Source organism: Schistocerca nitens, chromosome 1 (assembly GCF_023898315.1).
Source record: "Schistocerca nitens isolate TAMUIC-IGC-003100 chromosome 1, iqSchNite1.1, whole genome shotgun sequence".
Taxonomy (NCBI): domain Eukaryota; kingdom Metazoa; phylum Arthropoda; class Insecta; order Orthoptera; family Acrididae; genus Schistocerca; species Schistocerca nitens.
In genome coordinates this window covers 825,934,421-825,959,003 of record NC_064614.1, presented here as the reverse complement: position 1 = coordinate 825,959,003, position 24,583 = coordinate 825,934,421, and the positions used below count along the sequence as shown (strand labels likewise).

The following is a 24,583-nucleotide window of genomic DNA, read 5'->3' as shown; positions in this document are numbered from 1 at the left end:
CTTATGTGTGTGTGTGGTTAAGCTAAGTACATGGTCTGTTCAACTTCTGTTCAGTTTGAATCCTTCTTGCTTGATGGGAGTAACCTCATATATCTTTTGAGTGAGTCTGTTAAGGACGAGTCTGTCAAAGCATGCAGCAATTGCTCAGCATGGTGACTGGACGATACCAACAGCTTTATTCATTGGTTAACCATGCTGCAGAATAGGTATGATTTTTATTCTTTTGAAAGCTCGTGGAAGGTTACTTAAATAGAATAATATTGATGAAAAGCTCTCAAGCTACTTAAGACTTGTTTACTCAACTGATGAGGAACTCTGGGTGTATCCCATCAAATCCTGGAGTTATGGCTTTTTTTCATTATTTTGAGTACTGCACTGTTCTTATCTAAGGTGAAGTCTCTGGAATACTCTGATCTGTTGGGTGCCTTCTGCTTGTAATTGCTAAGCTCTTTCTTAACCATTCTTGTATGTTGCATGTATAAGGGGGAGGAGGGGTGGGGATGGGGGGTCAATGGAAGCGTCCAATCCCACCCGCCAGCTTTGACCCATGACATAAGGCTGTTGTGGCGTTGTGACGTCACGACGATGCGGAATTTAGTTTGTGAGTGTGGCGTGTTTGTAGGTGTCATTTTGATGTGATCGGTGGTGTGTTTGTGTGTTAGGTGATGTTTTTGGTTTAGTTTGTGTGCATGGCGTGTTTATAGGAAGCGTATTGTTGGGGTCGGTGGTTCTCTCTGGTGGTGTGTTTGTGGGTAGCGTGTTATGTAGCGTATGGGGTTCATTTGCGTGGTAGCATTGCATGTGTGTGGAATCGGTAATGACTGTGCTTTCAGCGCAATATTTTTCAGGGAGTTAACGATTTTGGTTTTGTTATGTCAACATTATTGTAGTTTTTTTTTCTGTTCGTCACGTGTGAATTTTGGTAAATTGCTTTATTTATGTCTTTGGTAGGTATGGATACAACTGACAAGGTCAACAGTTTTCAGTTGTTGGCGATGATGGGGGACAGTGCATTGTCTCTAATAAAATTTCTTCAACTATTCGGATTTTTGGATGAAGTCGTGAAGTGTTCAGTGTGTCGTGAAGAAAAGAGGCTTACTAAAGTTCCGACGTCTCGGACCAGGGATGGCTATATCTGGAGATGTCGTAAGGATAACAGGTCAAGGGAAGTGTTGGATGCCTATTTTGATTTTCTAGGTTTTTTTTATGGTAGTATTAAGTGTGGTGGTAGTGAAAGTTTTGAGATTTATAGTGTGGTATCGGTAGTTGCTGTTGACCTATAAAGATCAAGGGAAATGTTCGATTCCAATTTTGTTGGTTTGTTGCGCTTTTTGAGGTACTGATGATTGTGGATGTGGTTGTAGTTTTGGGTTTTATGACTTGGAATCGGTAGTTTCTGTTGACCTATGTAGGTCAAGGGAAGTGTTCGATTCCAGTGGATATTGTTTTTAGTTGATTTTGGGAAGGTTGTCGTCATTCTATTTTATCGTTTCTGTCATTTGGTTTAGTGGCATGTGTTTATTTTTAGTTTGACCCCACCCAAAAAACCCCAATTTCCCCCACTTGTGCCATTTGTTTCATTATATTTTTGGAGGAATATGCGTTTGATGGTTTTTCGATTTATTTTTGTGTTTGTTGTCATGTTTACATAATGATGTCATAGTCGCGATATGGGAGTAGTTGTGAATGGTCATTTCCGCCATATTGGTGACGTCTTTGGTCAAAGCAGACAGGTGGAATCGGACGTTTCCGTTAACTCCTTGTGCTTAACATCATCACTCCATCTTACATAAGAAGATAGCAAGCTATCATTCAATCATGGACAAAAATTGAGAAGGAGCACAATAAAAGGCAGCAAGGATCTGTAATTGGGCTGAAATCTTGTCAACCACACTGGATAACTGCTATGAGCCGAAATTTCCTTACTTCATGCCTATGGTCACCATTTTTATTTTTTTTTTATTTTTTTTTTTTTTTTTTTGTCATCAGACTACAGGTTTCTGTCTATGATGACAATCTTCAGATATGTTATATAAAAACATGTCCTAATATACTAGAGCCTGTTTATCAGTCTATTTTACAGCTGTTAATAAATGTTAATGTCCTACACACACACACACACACACACACACACACACACACACACTTATTCCCATTTCCCAATATATATTTTGTCAAACACTACACTCCTCTTACTGCAAAGAAGATGGCAATCATTTTCTTCTTTATAAATCACTGTATCTGAAACCTCATCTTCAGGCCCTCACAAGTTTTGTGCACCCTGTTTGGATATCTGTAGTAATAAAGGCCCATCTCATCTAATGTCATGAAGGAGGAATGCAAACTTGTTGAAAAATATACATAGTCTGCAAACTACTGAATAGTTCATTGAATAAAAGTCATTGACTGAATGCAAAATAACTTTATTAACCCAGTATTACATGTTTTGGTGTTTGCCATAATCAGATATCCCGGGGCTGTAAGCAACCGGTAGACATGGTAGTTACATGTACTAGAGGACATAACAGCTATATGTTGTAAATGTAAGAGAATGGACAGACTCTGGCCATGCCTATTACCTTACCTTACCTTACAGTCCTACCAGGATATCTGATGATGGCAAACATCAAAACATGTAATACTAGATTAATAAAGCCATTTTACATTTAGTCAATGACACTTGCCTCAGCGACCTAATCAGCAATTTGCAGACTACATACAAATTTATGACTGCTTCTCCTGTGTATTAGAAATGCTGAAAAACTCCACAAGAAATACAAACCTCAGGCCTCCAAATCAGTGGCAGAATAATGTTTTTAATTCTACGTTTACATCTATACTCAGCAAATCACCGTGAGGGCAATGGCAGAGGGTATATCCAATTGTACCAGTTATTAGGTTTTCTTCCCATTCCATTCACATATGGAGTGCAGGAAGGATGGGTGATTGAATGCTTTTGTGTGTGCAGAGATTGTTCTACTCTTATCCTCATGATCCCTATGTGAGCAACACATCCCTAGAGTCATCATTTAAAGCCGGTTCTTGAAACTTTGTTAATACACTTTCTTGGGGTAGTTTATGCCTATTTTCAAGAGTCTTCCAATTCAGTTCGTTCAGTATCTCTGTGACACTCTCCCACAGATTAAACAAACTTGTGACCACTCGTACTACCCTGCTCTGTATACGTTCAAAATCCCCCGTTAGTCCTATATTGTATGGGTCCCACACATTTTAGCAATATTCTAGAACTAATCACGGGTGATTTGTACGTAATATCTTTTGTAGGCTGATTGAACTTCCTCGGTATTCTACCAATAAAGAAAGCCTACCACCTGAATCACCCACGACTGAACCTTACTGATCACTCCACTTCATATCCCTACAAAGCGTTACACCCAGGTATTTGTATGAGTTCACCGATTCCCTCGCTCTCTCTTACCATTCCACTCCGTGTGTGGAACTGCTCAGTGTTCATGAATTAATATGACTACCTGTAATCAGCATTCCATATACTCAAACCGCGAAATCAAAAATTTAAACACAATAGTTGTATCTACATACTATTTCCGGTATACTGCACCGAAACTTGTTCGTGTTCGGCTCAGACATTATTGCTAATTTACCACAATCCGCTAAGTGTATATATTTACCTATACGGGTTTGAGTCGACAACTTCTGCTGACATCTGTCCAATTTTTTCTCTTACTGTGTCTCCAGAATTTCTCTGTTTCTCCTTCTGGAGTTCCTCTTCTAATTCTTTTATACGAATTTTCAGTTTCTCCACACTACACGAATCCATTTTTGAACAATTCAAAATGTATCTTACAACAGCTGTAAATTTGTTTATCCACACGTGCCACCTGTCACCTTGTGCTTCTATCGTATTATTCTCTCTGGCTGAAACGATCGAATCATAAAGATCTCTGACGCTATAAACTTTGGAATATGTTCGTTTGTGATCTTTGAGTTAAAAGAGTAGAATGAAATTTTATTGTAGTTGACAGTGCTAATTGTTTTTAACTTTACAAGATTTCGTTTTGTACCACGTGGAAGTAATGTCAGCTTTTTTGCGAAGAGAATTCAAACGCTTGCCATGTCTTTATGAGAATGGAAAGTGTGAAATGAAACGCCATTTAAATAGTAATACGGCAAGTGTATGTAAGATACACCGACAGGTATATCCGCGGACCTATCCTGTTCTTATTGTTTTGCCCGATGGTGCCACTATAAACATCAGATATCATGAACCAAGGAAAATCATAAAGGTATAATTCTTGTGATTCACTAATTGCGAATGAGTCAACGGTGGAAGTGACGTTCACTTTTTAGCAATAGTTATTTGTATTGTATATCTTTATTTATCCACTCAATCATTCAATGTACAGAAGTGTACAACATTCTTTGGGGCAGGTCAAACATTATAGACAATGATGTTGGTCATACACAAACAGCATTAATGGTCAACAGGGTATTTGTAATAAAACAGTTTAGTTTCGAAAGACTGTCAAAATACATGTGATAGATCGCCTTCAATAAAAGTTCTGTATACTGTAGAAGCAATGTATTACAACAATATCAGAAATTGAGTCCGCCTTGATGAAAACATCTCGTTATTCGTTTATTTATTTATTCTCCCAAACTAGTTTAGGCGACAAATATCACCATCATCAGTGGTTTTTTTTATTTTATTTATTGTATGTTACAGCATGTTTTTGAGAATTATTGCCGCTTTTTGCGACATATTTTCTGTGCGCTTTTTTGTTGCCGTTTTTAACCCTGCGAACATCATGTCATCTGCAAGTTCGTTGGATGATATGTAGCTGAATATTCCTGATCAGAAACAAAGTGCGAAGTTTTGATTTTCTGTGTATAGAATCAGCTACATACCATCCAACGAACTTGCAGATGATACTATGTTCGCTGAGTAAGAACCGGCAACAAAAAAAAAAAGCGCGTAGAAAATAGTCGCAAACAGCGACAATAATTCTCAAAATATGCTGCAACGTACAATAAATAAGATTAAAAAACCTACTGATGATGGTGATATTTGTCGCCGAAACTAGTTTGGGAGACTAAAGAAATAAACGAATAACAAGGTGTTTTGTATCAAGGCGGACCCAATTTATGATATTGTTGTTTTTCTGTGCAAACATGGACCAAATGGAAGAGTTCCTAGATAAAAAGGCAATGTATTGTTAAGAGTGCTCCTAAAGTTTTTTGTTTTAAATGTTTTCTCCATCATTTGAAATGGTTGTACAGTTTGAATCGCAAACATTTAACACAATTTTTTCTTACCTTCAGCTTGCTTGAACTCTCTAGATTTCCCTAAGGTATACGCCCCTGTATAGTGAAAAAGGTACTTTTCTACTCCTGCTTTCACTGGGTTTTGTTACAGCAGCAAGTCATGTAGTCTCTTCCTTCTGTACTGTAGACTGAGAGACTCGATAAAACTTGTAGTCTTCTAGACAATGTTGGCAGAGACCATCAGTTGTGCATTTTGATGAATGCAGCACATACACACTGAATGCATTCCAGCAGAGGCTACAACAAGACACAACTATGCCTTGAGTCATTAAATTATGAAAAACTGATCCGCACCAACCTTGTTACAGCATGTGACAAACGTAATAACCCTGCCTGCGTTTGAATTTTTCTGATCTACACTCAACCTAGGTGGAACTAAAGTAAGAATCTGAAATTGTTGAGCATGATTTTAAAAGTGCAATTCTTGCTTTAATTTGTAAAGGAAAATAATTAAATCTTTGCAGATTTGACAACTGTGCAGCTAAGGTGCATTTAAACCACCAAGTGCAGCAATCTGTCTGATCACGGGGGTGTTTGTTTGGCTGAATTAGCTTTTGTGTAAGTTTTTGGATCTTTGAAACTTCAGTGCTGATGCACCAAAACAAAGTAAAGCTAGCATTAACTGTTTCTGGATAAACTTTGATTTTGATATCATTTTCATCACTATCAGGTGTTCTTCGTGACAATTTGAGCACAACTGTAAGCCAGTAGTAATATTATCTGAAAATTTGCGAGACTTATGAGCTGAGCTGTGCACTAACAAGTCTCAAACTATATTGAAAGGGGACTACAATTAGTAGTCTGCAGAAACTCAAACTTTGTCAAAAGCTAAGCCTTATGAAGCCAAAAGAATTTTTATTTGTCATCAGATTTCAAATTTATTTGTGCTTGCAGGAGCTGTTTTCCATAATCATTGAAACTCCAAAGTAATCTTTTTTTTTTTTTCCCCCGGAATATATGGCAACAGATGGCATATAGTATTATTATGAGTTCCAACAGTACACTTCAAGAGTTCATCAATATTTGCATTACCTGGAACCCTGATGAAATCTTGAAAAGTTTCTGTACTTTATATGCAAAAGTAAGCACTTCAGCAGGCACACCTGTCATTTTCAAGGTACAAATGTAGTTAGGAAGGTTTTTAATTCCCCTGCTCTTTGCTTTCTTGTTGCACTTGTGCCTTGAAAATGACAGTGTGTGCACCTGTCAAAACACAGGCAGTTGTCAAATACGTCAACTGGCTGCATTCCCGTACATTATTTGTACACTAAATACCCCCGGGAGAAATTTAGGTAGCAGTGTTATTTCCTATTCTCTGATGAAGAGATATTCATAAGTGTGCATAATATCATTATCAAATGAAAATTTTAGAATATTCTTGAATAAATAAAATTTTGAACCATTAACAGTCACATAAAAATATTTAATGAAGCTTTCCAAATTATGTTAATTCCTTTGTAAAATTAAATACCATTCTAACAGGGAAACATTAAATGAAAGTTTAATTTCTATAGGCCTAGTGAATAAATCTTGAATATTCTAAAGCCTTTGACATTTAATGACTATTCTCAGTGTGTCCCATGAAACAATTATACATATACTTGTAGGAAAAATATGCTCTTTCAAATTGTAGTTATAGCTAAAAAAAAAGTGGAAATATCCTTCATATGTCTTCAAAAAGGAGTAATATTTTACACAAAATCTTCTGGAACACTCTGTACATCAAAATATCTATGAAACTAAAAAGTAAATGTGATGCATAGGATTTGATGATGTTAACAATAAAGAAATTTATTTTCTTACAAAATAAGGGCTTTGTAAGGCATTTTGTTTAGGCAAAGTTGATGGCGAAGCTTGGAAAACTATCTGACATGGTGGATTTTCCCGTAGCTTTGAATCACAATGGTAACCAGAATATTGAATCTTGAATCTTACAATTTATAAGTTGTTTACTACACTTAGCAGTGAACTGCAACAGCAAATTTCACTCGGAGATCATGCTTTAACTACTATGTAGTCTTTTGTAAAAAATGACAAAAAATTTGGAATGTCAATGAAATGTTGGTCTCACTCACTTAAATGAGTGCAACATCTTAAATGTTGCATATCAAGAGCTAAAATTTTGTGGCACTAAGTTTGGTAAGTACTGGAATCTACATACCAAATTTCAGCGAAACCTGAGATGCTAATGTGGGGGGCTAAATCAGTCATAATGGAATGTCCCCTTACTTAAATGTCTTCCTTGCCCAAGTCTTGAACCATCAGGAAAGTCAGGAGCTTCCACCCCTCCCCCTCAAGCCTCTTTCCCTCTTATTTTTGGAACTCTAAATAAGTATTTCTGCAGCTGTCACCAATATTTTGACATGTGTGTTAAATATATATACATTATAAAATACTCTTATTATTTATTTTCAGGATGTTTTATTTGACTTTCCTGTTTTTAAATGATATATATAATGCAGAACACTCAGGGCTGTGATTTCTTAATCGTCTCCTAGTATTGCCACTAGAATACTATACTTCACCATGTTTTTTATAGATCTTACACCAGCTTTTTAATTCTTGCCAGAATAGCTATTAAAACATACAAAACTTTGTACTAATTGTCTTTGTTGTTACTTGTTAGTCACTAGAAGAAAAGTTTACTTTTCACTTAATTCACATAGCCCTACAGTGCCAGCCTTTACTGAAGCTATAAAATCATTATGTTTATGGCAGCTTCCTTTGGATCTGTCTACACTGAGTGATGAAGAACGTAAGCTCCGTTTGGAAAAGCGGAAGCCAAAGTCCAAGGTGAAGATAGAAGATGACTATGAAGATGACTTTGATGTTAATAAATATCTAAAATATATCAGAAAAACAAATTCTAATGTATAGAAACAAGTATTGTATTTCCAGTAATAATAATAATAATGAGCGTATGGCGTTGGTGGCCAGTAATGTGTCATTACTGAACAACTAACACCTTGTAATTGTTCTCTCATGCCATAGAACCTGTAATAATAGTGGTAACTTTGAAAGTGGTGACAAAAACAAAACATTGCCAAGTACAGTTATTATGATACTAGTTTTGAAATAGAAATATGAATTTCCACTTTGCCTACAAATTAACTTCATGTCATCATAAACTACTGTCCTACATTCAAGGCTAACAACGATGCATGTACATGGTATTTTTGCCATTCTGGTGGGATAAGAAATAACAGTGATATATCGGCTATAAGTTAAATAGGGAAACATCTGAATTTGCAGTTCATTGGAAATGTTTTTGTACTGTATAAGTTGCTTTTTATGTAAGTATTGTTACAATGAAACAATGGTCTTGATGAAGGGACCATCTCATCATTTGCCTGAATGATTTAGTAAAATCTAAATCAGGATGGCTGGACAGAGCTCTCTCTCTCTCTCTCTCTCTCTCTCTCTCTCTCTCTCTCTCTCTCTCTCTCTCTCTTTTTTTGTGTGTGTGTGTGTGTGTGTGTGTGTGTGTGTGTGTGTGTGCGTGTTAATGAAATTGTCTAGCACCTACTACAGACACAATATAAAATACTTTGGTTTCTGGTCCTTGATGAGACGTGGTGTGCACAGTCTGTGGTCTAAACTGACACAAAAGGTTTGAATATAACATCCTAGCAATGACTGCTAATTGAATCCCAAGAGAATACTGTTGGTATTGGATATAGCACATACAGCAGGAATTAGCTTGGCCACTGTGATATTTAATGTGAGACTAATTCACAGTGTACCACAATAGTTGTTCGTGGTGCAAGTTGCAATGTTTCCCTTGAAATTGGTGTTGGCACTTTTTGCAGTGTTTTTAAATTTATTGGCTATGAAATTACTGGAATTTCAATGCAATACAAGTGTTCCTCATCTACTGCTGCAGTACTAAATCTATAAAATATACAAATAAATTTTGTGCTCTCCGATGTCCTGCAAGGATTTACTGGAATGACATGCCATTCTTTTTCAGGCATTTCTGACATCTACTGAAGAAATTATGCATCACACAATGTAATTCTGTTTGTGAATTGGAATTCATAGACTTGCGGATATTATCCTTGAGTATGCGAATTTGTTGTGTACAGTTTATCCTTTAGTGTTCCTCACAAACAGAAATTCTACTGGGTTAAATCTGGACTTCAGGCAGGCAATATATTGTTGCTAAAGACCCTGTCATCAAACACATTGTGAAAATGCGTGCAAAGAAAGATTGGCCAAGTGAGCCCTTGCCAAGTCTTGCTGGGGGGGGGGGGGGGGGGGGGGGGGGGGGAAGGGCTGGGCCTATTATTCTGTCACCACTAACTGCACACCACACTTATATTTTCTGATCATTTAGGGATTCGTCATGAAGCAGAATATGTCTGTGGGTGCCCTCCAAAGTCCACTATTTTGAGAATTAACATACATGTGTAAATGGAACCAAGCCTCATCTGAAAACAGAATGAGATAAGGATCCATTTCACCGTCATGTATTTGTTTCAAAACCCACTCGCAAAAGCTACCCTTTGTGTGGAATGACAGGGTGTAATTTCTTAGACTACTGTTACTTTATAAGGTGTTAGCCCAAGTGACTTAACAGTTCTTTGTACGGAGGTGCAAGAAATTTGTGTTTGCTTTAAAGACGTCTAAGATACTTTTTAGGGGAGTTTTCTAGGTGGGATACAGTGTCATCGAGATGAGCTTCTGTGAGAGCTGTTCACCTCCGTTTACGCTTCTTGTCATGAACACTTCCTGTTTCATGAAATTTATTCCCTAATTTGTGCATTGCATCATGACTCTGAATTCAAACACCTGGAAACTTTCATTCAAACAGTCTCTAGACAATACAAGTGGAAACTTTTTCTTTTATGTTTGTAAAAGCATTAGCTCTCACATATTTTTCAAGTACTTTTCTTGTAAATATGCAGGTTTGGTTGACAATTTTGAGCAGATAATAGTGTTATTTACCTTCACATGTAGGAAAAAGCTTCGTAATTATTAAGTCACAGATGACTATTATCTTGTGATGGTATACTTTGTTTGGCAGTACCTCAGAAAATTATTTTCCGTCAGCATTTTAAATATGTTCACTGATACAACATTCATACATTTTTGGATTCAGGGTTGTGAACTATTTAATGTTCTTAAAATAAAATATGCTGAATACCCCTACATATTTTTCTCTAATAAATCTCAGACAAATGTTTGTTGTCTGCAAGACAGACAGACAAATTTCTCACAGGCTGGATACAATACAAATATTGTCAGTGTAACACAGACCATGCTCACCATCAACTAATTCTTAATGGATGCTAAACCTTTTTGTTATCATTTAAGGCCCAGATATAGAGCTTTTATCTCAAAACTAAAAAAGTGCAACAAGCCTCTTGACAATTCAGATACCTCTTGTGTTGTCAGACAAGACGCACACACACATAGGTGTCCCCACGGGTAATGTATTGAGTCCAATTCTTTTTTTATATATCAATGACTTTTCAGACAGTGTAAGATACGGAGAAAAAGTTCTCTTTTCTGATGATAGCAACATGATATTAGAGAAAGCAAATGAAACCCCTAAGGTGTGAGCAGTATGTCAGATAATAAACAGTATGCACTTCAGCATAATGAGAGAAAACAGTTCTGTCACATTAAGCATAGATAATAAATCTGCAGATTATGTAACAAACAAACTTCTTTTTGTTGTGAATTTCATTGTCCGTTAACATGGAATGAACTTGCAAAAATGCTGCAAAAAGAATGTTGTGTGCATGTTTCTGTCATAGTGTTCTTACATCAGTTTGTAACAGCTACCAGCTACTGCCTTGTGGTGACGTTCTGTTCTATGTACATTCAGTTCTGAGGTATGGGACCTCCCCCCCCCCCCCCCCCCCCCCCCCCATGGTACCGAAGATGGAACACATGGACACAATTTTTAAACTCTCTCTCTCTCTCTCTCTCTCTCTCTCTCTCTCTCTCTCTCTCTCTCTCTCACACACACACACACACACACACACACACACACACACACACACACTCTCTCTGATTAAAATATGTTTCATGAGAACTGAATTGTTAAACATAGACACTTGTCAATAATTATTATCAAATATTTTTGATAAGTGTTTCCTGAAGTGCCTTATTCAATTATTGCAGACAATCGTGCAGTGTCAATTGGCTCCATCTGTTGTAGAATCTTGGATTATATTCTGAGCTCAAACAGAATGAGATATCTCAAACAGAATGACTTTATCTGCACTTATCAGAATGCCTTGAACACCAAACTATGGATCAAGGCAGTAGGATTCCTTGCTAGGGAAGCTGCAGCACTTTATCCTGGCTAGAAATGTAGAAGTAACTTCAGCCACGCTCCAGGGAAATGTGTTGCAAGCCTTGCTATTCAAGTGTGTATAAATGACATACAATCAATATTAACAGCAACCTCAGACTTTTTGTAGCTGATAATGCTATCTGTAATAGAGCAGTATTTGAAAATATTCGGGCAGATCTTGATAAGGTTTCAAAGTGGTGCAAATATTGGAAATTTGTTTGAATGTTGAGAAATGGAAAATTGGGAACTTCACACAATGCAGAAACATAGAATTCTATGACTGCAGTATCAATGAGTCAGAGTTGGAATAAGTCTACTTGTGCAAATACCTGGGTGTAATGATTTTAGGGGCTATGAAAAGGAATAATCACATAGGCTCAACTACAGGTGAAGAAAGGTAATAGACTGGGAAGATATAGTCAGTAAGCAAAGGAGATCATTTAACAAAACACTAGTGTCTCAGCCTCAGATATTGCACAAGTGTGAGAATTCCATACCAAATAGGTCTAACAGGAGATACTGAATGGACACAAAAAATGACAAGTTTGTCCGATCCACGGGCGAGTCAGGAAGTGGTGAAGAACTTGAACTGATAAATGTCTGAAGATACTTGCCACATGCCTAGTGGATGCCTACTTACACAAATTTTCAAGAAATAGTAGTAAGTGGGTAATTTAAAAATATACTGCAGCACACTACATATCACTGCTCTAGGTACCATGATGACAAGGTAAGACAAATTTCAGTGGGCATGTAGGCATTTAAGCAGGTCCTGAACTTCACAGTGGTTTGTGGAGTATGGATGTTTGTGTATTAGTCTCCCTTTTCTTTCTTATTTTCATCTTTAATAGTTATTTTGTTTCCAGTTTAAGTTAATTAACTGACGTGTGCTGGTGAGGTACTGCAGTTAATGTCCTGCTTGAAGAGATACCGCAAGTGACATAATTAAAATGAGTTTATACAGCAGTAATTTTTATTCGTAAAATACAGCATTTCGCACATAAAAGAATTGTACAAATTTTCTTTTTCTGTTTCAATTCTGAACATCTACACAAGGCGCTTCTAACATCCTTAAGTCTCATTGCTCATAATTTTGTACACGTTGATTTCACTTTCTTATTGAAACACTGAATGGACAAAAATTTAAATATTCTGATTTTGAAAACAACATGCAACTAAATAAAAGGGTTTGTAACACCCTGTGTACATAATCACAATTGTCATTATAAAATATACTACATTGGTCAAGGTACAGAAAATGTTTTTTCCATCTTGTAGCTCATACTCCAGAGCAGAGTTTCATACAATTAATTTCTTAGTACTCAGTACTCTGATAGCTGAGTGGTCAGCACGACGGAATGTCAATCCTAAGGGCCTGGGTTCGATTCCCGGCTCGGTCGGAGATTTTCTCCGGTCAGGGACTGGGTGTTGTGTTGTCCTAATCATCATAATTTCATCCCCATCGACACTCAAGTCACCGAAGTGGCGTCAAATCGAAAGACTTGCACCAGGCGAACGGTCTACCCGATGGGAGGCTGTCATGACACAACATTTAGTACTTCACTATGCTGTACACTTTATTAAACTTCTCTCTGAAAGTTCGTGAAATTACTGAGAAAGTTTTTATACTTAACTATTTTCAGCAGTATCATCAAAATCCAGAGGACTTGTTTACACAGATTGCAAAACTAACATAAAATCCTTCAAATCATTGAAATCTTCACCATGTTTGAGGAAATTATAATGGCTTTCAGTATACCATGTTTATAGAAGTCAAAGCATAACTATTAACACACAGTGGAACTACTTTCTTATCTGTAAATACGTGCAATTTAGTAAGGTAGATTAACATCCAAGACTATACATAAAATTTTTAGTTTAATAGTAGTTACTGAGTTATTGCCTTAAATTGGAGACGGTGTCTATTGCAGAGTAAAGTTCATTGTCACTATAGCCTGACAGTGCAATGAAAACTGAACATATAATCTGTGGTTCATAGCCTGTCATAATTTCCTGCAGAAGGTGAGGTAACTTATTTTTTCCTGAAATAATACACTGCGATGAAAGAAAGATTTTGTTTCATACACATGCAGAAGAAACAAAAACGAACTGACTGTGTATTGCTACTGGTTACTGTTATTTAGTTGTTTACTACAGCACTACTCAAGTCACAAAAAATATTATCACCCAACACACAATAATATGCCGGAATATAAAGCTTCAGAGCAGACAAACAGAAACAGCTGTACTATTATTGCTGACATTTTGTTTTATGGGTATAAGGCCATGGACCAAGGCATAAATTTCTCTACCTAAGATTCAGTCTTCCAATGCTACAGAGATTATCAGAGGCGTTAATGACTCAGAAAGCTGTTAGTCTCAAACAAGCTCAGCAAGCTGAACTTTCTATATGTATTCACATAACCGATTGGCTCATGATGTCATCAGACCACTACCTAAGATTGTGGAGTTGTGCTAACTTGTTATGGAGCTTGTAATAGGGGAGTGTTTGCTTTATTTTGCAGTAATGCCTAATTTAAATCCTCCCACTTTTCTGTTGAAGTTGTTTTTCTGCTTTTGGATTCCTATGGCCTCTCTCTACATCCTACACAATAATGATCTGATCTTGCTGAAATCACATCATCAGAGAAAGGAATTGGTGGTTCCCTGGTCCCAGACCATGATCTGCTACTGCTGATTTATCCGTCTTGCCCAGGCGACAGTTGCTGTTGTGTTCCTCAGGAACGGTTTAATGCTTCTTTTTGTTGTTCCTATGTACACCTGACCACAAGTGCAAATGATTTTATATACTTCAACTGTGACAAGTGGTGGGTGTAGGTCCTTTGCAGTGTTTAAACCAATAAGGTAGATGTGTGAATATTTGAACACTGCCCATAAAACAAATGTCAGCAATATGCATACATCAATTGTGAAAGTCTGCATTCTGTAGTTGTACAGTTTACAGTAAAATTGGCCATTCTCTGTTATTTTCACTTGCCTTCCATTAAATTCTCAATCTCCAACACTATCCCTGACAGTGGAACATCAGCAGTTAGCACGGTGACTGAAAAACTTATAAGCTACCTTATGTTTCCAGATTTAAGGGTATCATTATCTCCAAATTAAGTTCTTTTTTCCATTTAGGCATTTAATAATTTCAAGCGGTCATAAAATAATCAGATGCAGAGCAAAATAGACAGACAGCAAGGCAGACACCCTGCCAAGTAAACTAAGATATGTAAATTACGAGACTCTATGTATTATATGGAAGTATACTAGACTAAATTAAGTTTAGCAACTCGAAAATGACAACTAGCATACAGGAATAGACAAAGGGAAGTTCAAGTGTATGCGGGGTGACAATATTCAGGATTGTACTTTTGCAAACGGACTTCACAAAAGAGTAATGGCTGTCAGTGTGCCTCTTTCTTGGGGAGGAGGGAGGAAAAAAAAAAAGTGGAAATTGAATTGAGAAGCTGTTGCAAGTAGAATGCAGAGAAACTCATGTGACAATATGCAGGGAATTGCAAACAAATTATGATGATTAAGGAAGTGACTTAACTGAAAGGATTAAAAGTGGGGATGAGGGATCCAAATCACCCCAATTTATCCAGGATGGAGTCATAGTTGCAGCCTTGGGAGGAAAAGCAAAACATACAGATGTAGAAGGGTGCCTACTAACTGAACATAAGCAATAAGGTAACACCATTAACCCTTTCATTGCTTGATTATCACGAAAATGCTGATTTTGTATAGTCCAGCATGTGAAATGTCCTTACGCATAAATTGTTTCTTATGTTTGCTCACCTAGCACAATGGCACAACTCTAACCTGTATACTACGCTCACTGTTTATAAAAATTTTAAATAGTTTTGACATTCCTAATTTTTCAGTACTGAATGCAGTAGAGATGGGCAAAACTGTTCTTCTCAGAGATCGGATCAGAACTGCTCACTCACTGGACTGAACTAGCTCTTTTTCATGAATCACCACTCTACATTCACAAAAATAAACAAAAGGAAGTCCTATTGCCTTTTTAATTCAGGCCATTATGCCCATATTTTTATCTGATTTAGTATTATGCTTATCCATTACGGATATTTTAGAACCGTGACTGTATATTAATGTAAATAAATTATACACAACTGCAACCAGTCACTTTTTTCATTAATAATGCTTTATTACATTAACCGGTTTTCGAACCCTTTCAGGTTCATCTTCAGATGATTTCGGCAGAATCCGGGAAGTTACATCATTATTGTTAGTAGCATAATGCTGGGTGCTGGTTCTATGGCAGAAAGATGGGTCACACTTTAATGTAACGCCATGACTATAGATTATCTGTCGGAATGGATGTAAATGTAGTTTTTACTTACTGCGACAGTATATGCGGCTTTTTTCGTATCTGTCTGCCTCCATTTTGATGTCCAGATCACTTTCACACGAACTATATTAGTTCACACTTTAACAGTGACACTTTACCAGCATCCAGCATGCGCTTTACAACTGTTGGTTATAACAAAGATCTTGAAAGAGAGATATGGCATAAGCCTACTTTGTACAGAGATGTAATTTGTTGTTCTTTACATGTTTTAAAGTCGATATAAGGGCAAATTTTTTCTCATCAGAATGGTGATAACATGAGAGCACTAGAGAAAATAATAATAAGTTACTACAAGAAATTCCAGGTGATATGTTATGTTATTTCTATGTTACAGGCTTTTTTTTTTTTAGCTATTATCATGTTTGGCATTAACATGAATCCCAAGGAGTCAATAATACTGTATTGTATCTGCAGTGAGGTGCAGCTGTCTGTATGACTAGGACCTGTATATTTAAATTAATAACAAATCTTCAGATGAACTGTTGGCTTATTTCTGTTGTTACGTTAACGTGATCTGGAGTATTATTAAGAGCAGATTCTGTTTATTTTAGCTAAAGGTATATGTATAAGAGGTAAAGTGATTGTAATGGATTAAAGCTGTTTGAATGGCTGCACATTTAATATTTTAAAAATCATGAACAAAAATTCTTTAACTGTTGACTTATTTTTATTCTAACATTAGAGCGATCTGGGATATTGGTAAAGGCAGCTGATGTTTGTTCCAGCTAGAATTAATATGTATAAATTACTGATTTATGTTAGCAATGGAGGGCTTTAACATTTAGAGATATGGTACATGTCTTATTCTGTGGTAGTATATTACATTGACACCAGTGTGGTTAGGATGTAAGGAGAGGGGGGGGGGGGGTTGGGGAGCTGGTGTAGGTTTTATTGGGTGGTTACTTGTTTTGAACTAGTAGATCTTCAAAGTTCTGAAGGAAAAATTTGTTTCTCAGTTCAGTTTGATCATTGAGTAGGTAGTCAGGTGCTGTATTTGTGTATACAAATATTTCAATTTCTTCAAGAAGGTCAAGTATTGTGCCTTTGTTGGCAAAATGTAGTATTCGGAGGTTCTGTTCTATGTTGTTTGCAGAATGATTGTGTTGGGCAAGATGTGAGGCAAAGCTGGACTTGTTCAGGTTGTTAAGACGGAGTGCATCCATGTGTTCTTTAAATCTTGTTGTGAAGCTTCTACCAGTTTGTCCAATGTAGAAGTTTGGACATGAGTTGCAAGTGAGCTTGTACACACCTGACTTTTGATATTTTTGTATAGTGGTTTTGGTGGTGTGTATGATTTGATTTTGTACTTTGTTGTTGGTGAAGAAACTTATTTTTATGTTGTATGTCTTGAAGAGGTTGGCAATTTGGTGAGAAATCTTCCCTAGGAAAGGCAGGCTAACAAATGTGGTTTTCTTGTTTGTGGGTGGTTGTTCAGCAGTTGGTTGATTTAGTTTTGCTGTATGGAGCAGTTTATCTATTATTGCAGGGTTATACCCATTGGTGGAGGCAATTGATTTAATAATTTCTGTTTCTTTTTGTCTTTCATTTGTGTCCATTGGGATTTTCAGCATGCGATTAACCATTGTTCTGAAGAATGCTTTTTTATGTTGGTCTGGATGGCAAGAGGATTTGTGTATGGTAACATTGGTGGTTGTTGGCTTTCTGAAAATTTGAAATTTATGCTTCTGATTTTTATTTGAGATTGTTAGATCAAGGTAGTTAATGCCTTCAGGTGTTTCATGTTCTACTGTGAATTGGATTTTATTGTGGATTTTATTAAGTTCTTTGGCTAGATTATTTATTTCTTCTGTTGCTCCATTGAACAGCATTATTAATGAAAAAAGTGACTGGTTGCAGTTGTGTATAATTTATTTACATGATTTAGTATTGTTTTGAAAGACTGTAGAAGGAGAAGTAATAATTTTATGTTATTCCCCTAGCAGTTTTTAGATTCAAATCATCTGCTGTAAAAATTTAAAATATTACAAAAAAATACTAAATACTTTTTATCAATTGAAAAAATTTTAAAAGCAACACTAATTTTCACATTTTCATGCAGTATAAGAAATGTAGCATAATACTATGTAAGAAATATAGCATAATTTTAATTAATGTAAGTATCTGCAGTCTTCATTTACTATCAGTCTGGCAGTATATGTATCCAAAAAGGAAAAAAATTAATCAGTATCATGATTTATGAAAAAAATTTGATCTTTTACCTGAAGTCAGTCAGTTTCTTCTCTCGGTGTCTATTTGTTCTCCTATTGAAAGATACACTCACAGGGCACTGACATAGGTGGGCTACATAATAGTTTCAGCACTGGACACAACAATTTTCTGGTTTCCCATCAATTTAAGGAATCAATGTTTCTAGGCAAATATGCCTCAGATAAATGTTTGTCTAGTTCGACAATCGCTTCACGTGACTTCCTTGGAGCTGAGAACACACTCCAGACAGCTGTTAATATTCTATCCACAACTGCAAAGGGGTATAATCTGTTTGTATCTTAAAGGAAAATGGAAGTTAAGTCTTTCAGGGACCAGAAGCCAATTCCCAGCAAAATAATAATAAATGATCAGAAAATAGCAAGTGTAAACTCGTTCAGTCTCTTACAAAATATTATTTCATTCATGATGGAAATGGACATAAAAAAGAAAGTAGAAGGATTTAATTAGATTAATAGAAAAATATATAGAACCTTCAGAACTAAAGAAAGAAAGCAAACCGTATCAAAGTCCTACAAAACACTGTCAGAACCAACTATGAGATTTGGAAATGAATTTTGGAGTGACAAAAACTCGAGTAACTGACTTTATAGAGCAGATGGAACAAAAGAAAATCAAATCAACTGTTAAGTAGACCACAGTATGCAAGATACTCAGCTAATCATGGGGAGGTATCCTAGAAAATCTAGGATGAGCTCACGAAAACGAAAGAGGAGATAAATAAACAGCAACTACTGGACAGTAGCAGAATGTTGAGAGAGTTAATTGAGGAACTGTGACTAGGAAATGGAATAGGTTTTTCCAAGCAATTTCCTAAGTTAAAACTGGAGGGAGAAGTAAACCCAATGTATTTTTATGGTATTTTCTAGGTCACTGGCTAAATGTTGGGACCATTCAAGAAGAATTCCCCATGTTTGGTCATGCATTCTACTCTCTACAGATGCAATTTATATAGCCTGCATCATGTAGGATGGCACTTCCACACATAGAGGCGGAGCGGTAGGGAACCGTGAAGGGGATGAGATCTGTGCATGCGTGGCAGCAGAGAATGGGCAAACAAAGTCCACATTGCTGAACTGTGTTGCTGCAGACAACAGTCAGGTTCATTTGCCTATGGTTCAATGTATTATATGTTCAAATGTATGACCAGAATAATAAATTTTAAAACTGATTTCAATCAGTTATCTTTAGAGAAATCTTACTTCTTGTCTTGACAACGTTGCATCCACTGCTCCACAGCTATAGTCTGCACATGGTGTCAGAAGGCGAGAACAGTTGACACAGCTATGTGGAGATGTCGGATTCAATTTTTCTTGAAATTACAACTGTCTAATGACAAGGTCATTGAAACTGCTTGGAATAATCGTCATTTGTTGTGATTTGGACCAAGCAGAAACCCTCTAGTTCTAGTCCATGGAATTTTCAAAAATGTCTATAAGGCATGTTTGTGTGTTTAACTGTAGTTAGACATAATATTTTTCGATGTCAACTGGTGTTATGAGTGTAAACTAGCTCGTTCGACGTTACAGTGAGAAATGGCATTTTCATTCCGTTGAACAAGCAAACAGTTAACCATCTTCTTTGAATAACTCGAGGGAAAGTTGACTGATAACATGGAAAACCACTGATATCTTGATAGGTAACCATCCATGTCATTTTAAAGTATTTTCCAGTTCGCGCTTTGAAAATGACAGGGGTTTTTCATGAATTTATCTGACTGCATTCTCACATGTTGTTAGAGCATACTACACAGGATACAAATTCATAATCGATAAAGGCTAGGCAGTTCTCACCTACTATGTACGCATCTGATATATTGACACACACATTTTTAAACCATGAATCTTTAAAACCAAGAAGTATTATTACTTTACTTTGTTGCAAAGTCTACATCGTAATACTATAGTCACTTCTATCTGAGTTTGTGTCTGAACCATCTGACTGTAAATTTACAGTGATAAGTTGAAGGCCTATATCCACCTTCACCTTACCATCAAAGCCTTCTTCCTGAAGCTTTGCAGCATGCTGCACAGACTGTGCTCACACTGCAGGGGGGAATGTCATCTATTGCTTCATGCACAAGCAGTTCATTAGAATGAGATTTTCACTCTGCAGCGGAGCGTGTGCTGATATGAAACTTCCTGGCAGATTAAAACTGTGTGCCAGACCGAGACTCGACCTAGGAGCTTTGCCTTTCGCAGGCAACTCTTCTACCAACTGAGCGACCCAAGCACAACTCACGACCTGTCCTCACAGCTTCAATTCTACCAGTACCTCATCTCCTACCTTTCAAAATTTACAGAAGCTCTTCTGCGAACCTTACAGAACTAGCACTCCTGGAAGAAATGATATTGCAGAGACATGGCCTAGCCACACCCTGAGCGATATTTCCAGAATGAGATTTTCACTCTGCAGCAGTGTGTGCACTGATATGAAACTTCCTGGCAGATTAAAACTGTGTGCCGGACCAAGACTCGAACTCGGGACCTTTCCCTTTCACGGGCAAGTGCTCTACCACTTGTTAGAGCACTTTCCCACAAAAGGGAAAGGTCCCGAGTTCAAGTCTTGGTCCGGCACACAGTTTTAATCTGCCAGGAAGTTTCAAGCAGTTCATTGTCTATTATCTTGAATGATTTTGTTTTTTCTCCCACATAGCTTTTAATCTTTGTCCAAATCAATCCCATGGGTTTATACTGGAAGTGATAGGTGGGTAAATGCAAAACTATGTGGCCGCATTCACTTGCAAGAAAATCACATCTCTACGTTCTGTCACGTAGCGTATATAAATTAATGAGCTGCAGGAATTACACACGAGTCTCTGGTCCATACTGTGCAAAGTGTTTTTATTTTCAAGCCAGAGCAAAATATCCAATTTCCAGGTGTTTGTACTTGGTGTTTCATCGGTAACAATTGAATGATAACTAGTATGGTAAATTACGATTGACCGACTTTGAAGCAAGGTATGGCAAGATTTGTTTAGTGAACCACTTCACGAAAGTGACAGCATTCATTTCCGAATGGTAGTCACTGCTGTCTTCCTTACACCTAAATACAAGTTTACTCTCAGGAACAAAACTAGAAAAAGGGCCAGCATGCAGAATAATTATCCAAGAACCTATTCCTATGGGGACTTTAAAACTGCCATCAGCGGTTCTTCCTGGAATGAGACTGATTCACTCCGTGTTTCATGAAGTTAATACACTGTTGTACTACCTCCTCTTCTATCGTGCATCTTTATAAAGGATGTAGACCATTCTGCACCTGTGTCACTTCTTTCAATTAGAAATTCTCTTCTTAACACATTTGAAATCGGTATCTTTTTAAAATTCTTATACTGATGAAGTGTTACCTTCGAAGTCAGTATTCTCATGCATTATTCTAACAAGTTTTTGTGAATTCGGGTACTCACCATTTACATGGGGCACTTTAAAACATCATTTTCAAAACCATTCATTTGTGTTACAGGTTTCTAGCGATTTCAGTGTTTTCCAGGCGACACAAAACCAACTTTGCCCAAGGTATCTACAGCTCCGACACTTTCGTTTACAGTTCTCTCTACAGTTCCCTTGCTAACACCACATGCTGTTACAGTCTCTTCTTGTGCCTTCACATGTCAGGAGTATGAGTTGTGCTTTCAAATGCACATTTGACAAAGTTGTTAATCCCCCTCACCTGCTTTGTGAAGCATTTCATACTTATTGCCATCACCTGACTTTTTTCTTTAACCGCACTAAAACGTTTATAAATACACATTCATAGTTATTAAAAAAATGAAAGGTTTGGTTATCATGAAGTACAGCAAGAGTGCAGCATGCTGGAGACAGATTATCGCCATCTAGCTGTAACCCTCTGCTAGCCACACGGAGAGAGAATTAATCTTTTTGGCTGCCAGTGGTTAATGAAGGGAGATGCACAGAACGGCTGAAAATTGGGCCACCTTCCTACATGTCATAGACTTTAGTAAGAGGGAAATTATCAAACTGCACTGTAGGAGGTAAAGACTTGAGATGTGTCTACTGTCCAAATCCCACCGTGGATATGTCGTGTCATATTGAGCACGATGGAGATCATTAAAGATGCGGTATGCCTCATGTTGGCCAGTCAAAGGGCTGGAAATACATGCAATTGTCTTATGTTAAAGGTTGAATAGCAGGTTCTTTGTATTTATTTGCTTACGTGAGGACAGCAGCCTCACTTATGTAATTATTTGTTTATTGCTGAAAGAGAAGAATAGTACCAAGCATTAATGTCTGTCCTTCCATGATGTACGCAAATTTCTTTGCCCTGCTGCTGTAGGAAATTTAAATATTAAATAGGATCTAGACAAATGTGGACAGAGACAAAGGTTAAGTTCAGTATAGAATTAATTCTTTACAGGTGCAAAAGTGTTAATGCATGCTACCTCACATAAATACTTGGTTGGGATTTAATACTGAATGAGTAAAATTAAGAGATATTGTCAATGTTCAGTTCTGTTAGTGAATGTGCTATCAGTGGTTTGATACAACTACACCCAAGGTCATTTAGCATCATTCTTGTGGGCACTTTTATTGTGATTGCTTAATATATTTGGGATTTACAGCAACTGAGTATTGGCAGAAGTATTAGGGGTCAGCGGAATCCTAATTATTTGATCACAAAGCAACTAAAACAAAGACTGAGAGAAATTACCTAACAAAAATGAGCTAGGCCCTCAAACATAGGGAAACAATTCTTTGAATAAATTACATTAAGAAAGTATGTTATATCAAAGTTTAAATATTAACGCCTCCAAACAGGCCTTGGAAGGCCCAATGGTACCGACTGGCTGCCATGTCATCCTCAACCCACAGGTTGCGGATATGGAGGGTCATGCAGTCAGCACATTGCTGTCCCGGCCGTATGTCAGTTTACAAGACCAGAGCGGCTACTTCTCAGTCAAGTAGCTCCTCAGTTTTCCTCACAAGGGCTGAGTGCACCCCACTTGCCAACAGTGCTTGGCAGACCGAATGGTCACCCATCTAAGTGCTAGCCTAGCCCGACAGAACCTAACTTCAGTGATCTGACAGGAACTGGTGTTACCACCGCGACAAGACCATTGGCCACAGTTTAAATATTAACAACACTAAATTTTAATCCAGCCACTGTACCCCTGATGCATTGTTAACTGAATACAACAGCCTGAATGTTACTGATTCACATAAAATGGGAGAAGGGTTATGCAGGCCCAAATAACTAATGTACCATAGCTAATGATTTGGTAACATCCAGGTTATACCCTAGTGAAGATGATGTATCAATGTCTGAGCTTATGGTATCGCAACACTTGGAGGAGCACTCTTGAGCTGCTGTAGTGGATGTGCAAGTTGAAGATGGAGACATGAGTGCTAGATGCCAAAAGGTATAGATTTCATAAAATGGAACACGGATGGATGCTTCACGTGGCACAGGATAATGACCCAGTATATTTGTATACAAGAAAGGTGGGCTGGACTGAAAGGGTGACCCATACTGAAAGGGGAATGAGTGAAGGAATAAGGGACACTATCTCGGTAGAGAATCATAAGTACATAGGGAATGTGTTTCTCAGTAATACAGAATTACCACATTTTATTTTATGCATTTTGGAGAATATATGTTTGAGTTGGTAGGCCATCTGTTATAAGGTGATTAATTGCTTCTACCTGTGAAATTTTATAGTTCTGTGGAATATAAGAAGTACATGGTTGGCTTTATAAGCATTTTTCTCTGGGGAGGTTATTTTTAATTTAAAGTAAGTTACCTGTATATTTTCTTATGTAAACTGGTAAACAAAATGAACACATGAACAAGAGAATGATTCGTAAACATACATACCAGTTTCTTGAGTGAAACAGGTGAAGGTATGAAGATAGACCAGATGTCCAAAAAGTAGTGTTGATGAAGTGGAAGCTGTGAAGAATGGAACAGTTTTTTTTTGAGTGGCTAGTCGTTGCAAATTGTGATAAATTTAAAATAGAAAGGTGTAGTGTGCAGAATGTTGTTGTGGCAAGTACTGTTAACGAAAGGGTTTTGTGAAAACCAATTTATATAAACAGAAAGGCATTGCAATACTGAGTAATTGCTAAGACCTGCAAATTCGAAAGATCGAAATATATACATAGGAATATGGGATTTTGTGTAAGCTATGTTCTCATTTTGAAATGAGCTCTAAAGCACTATAAAATTGTATATTGCAATTTTTTATGAAAGTAGTTATAAGTAATGCAAAGAAATAATTATTGTCTTTGAGTTAAGTGCAAAGTCACTTGTGAAATAGTTAAAGATATTTTTAGTTGTTTAGATGATTGAATTGTCACAATATCCTTCATCTAAGTGTGTGTGTGTGTGGGGGGGGGGGGGGG

The 24,583-nt window shown here is 37.1% G+C and overlaps 2 protein-coding genes across 2 annotated transcripts in view; one reads left to right on the top strand and one right to left on the bottom strand.

The window, feature by feature from the left end:
* LOC126262749 (ubiquitin-like modifier-activating enzyme 5) overlaps positions 1-3,893 on the bottom strand; it is a 105,862-nt gene extending 101,969 nt beyond the window's left edge. The window contains exon 1 of the mRNA XM_049959563.1: positions 3,651-3,893. Coding sequence (XP_049815520.1) covers positions 3,651-3,799 — 149 coding nt within the window. The 5' untranslated portion in view covers positions 3,800-3,893. The remainder of the gene's footprint in view (positions 1-3,650) is intronic.
* Positions 3,894-3,948: 55 nt separating this feature from the next.
* On the top strand, positions 3,949-8,218 carry LOC126262759 (39S ribosomal protein L55, mitochondrial). The gene is made up of 2 exons (XM_049959575.1): positions 3,949-4,265; positions 8,023-8,218. Exons 1-2 carry the CDS (start codon positions 4,056-4,058, stop codon positions 8,179-8,181), a joined length of 369 nt encoding a protein of 122 aa, XP_049815532.1. The 5' UTR covers positions 3,949-4,055; the 3' UTR covers positions 8,182-8,218.
* Positions 8,219-24,583: the final 16,365 nt, after the last annotated feature.

Coding starts and splice junctions, on each gene's coding strand:
- LOC126262759 (XM_049959575.1), top strand. CDS start 4,056: ATGTCAGCTTTTTTGCGAAGAGAATTCAAACGCTTGCCATGTCTTTAT. Junction 4,266..8,022: donor AACCAAGGAAAATCATAAAG/GTATAATTCTTG, acceptor TGTTTATGGCAG/CTTCCTTTGGATCTGTCTAC.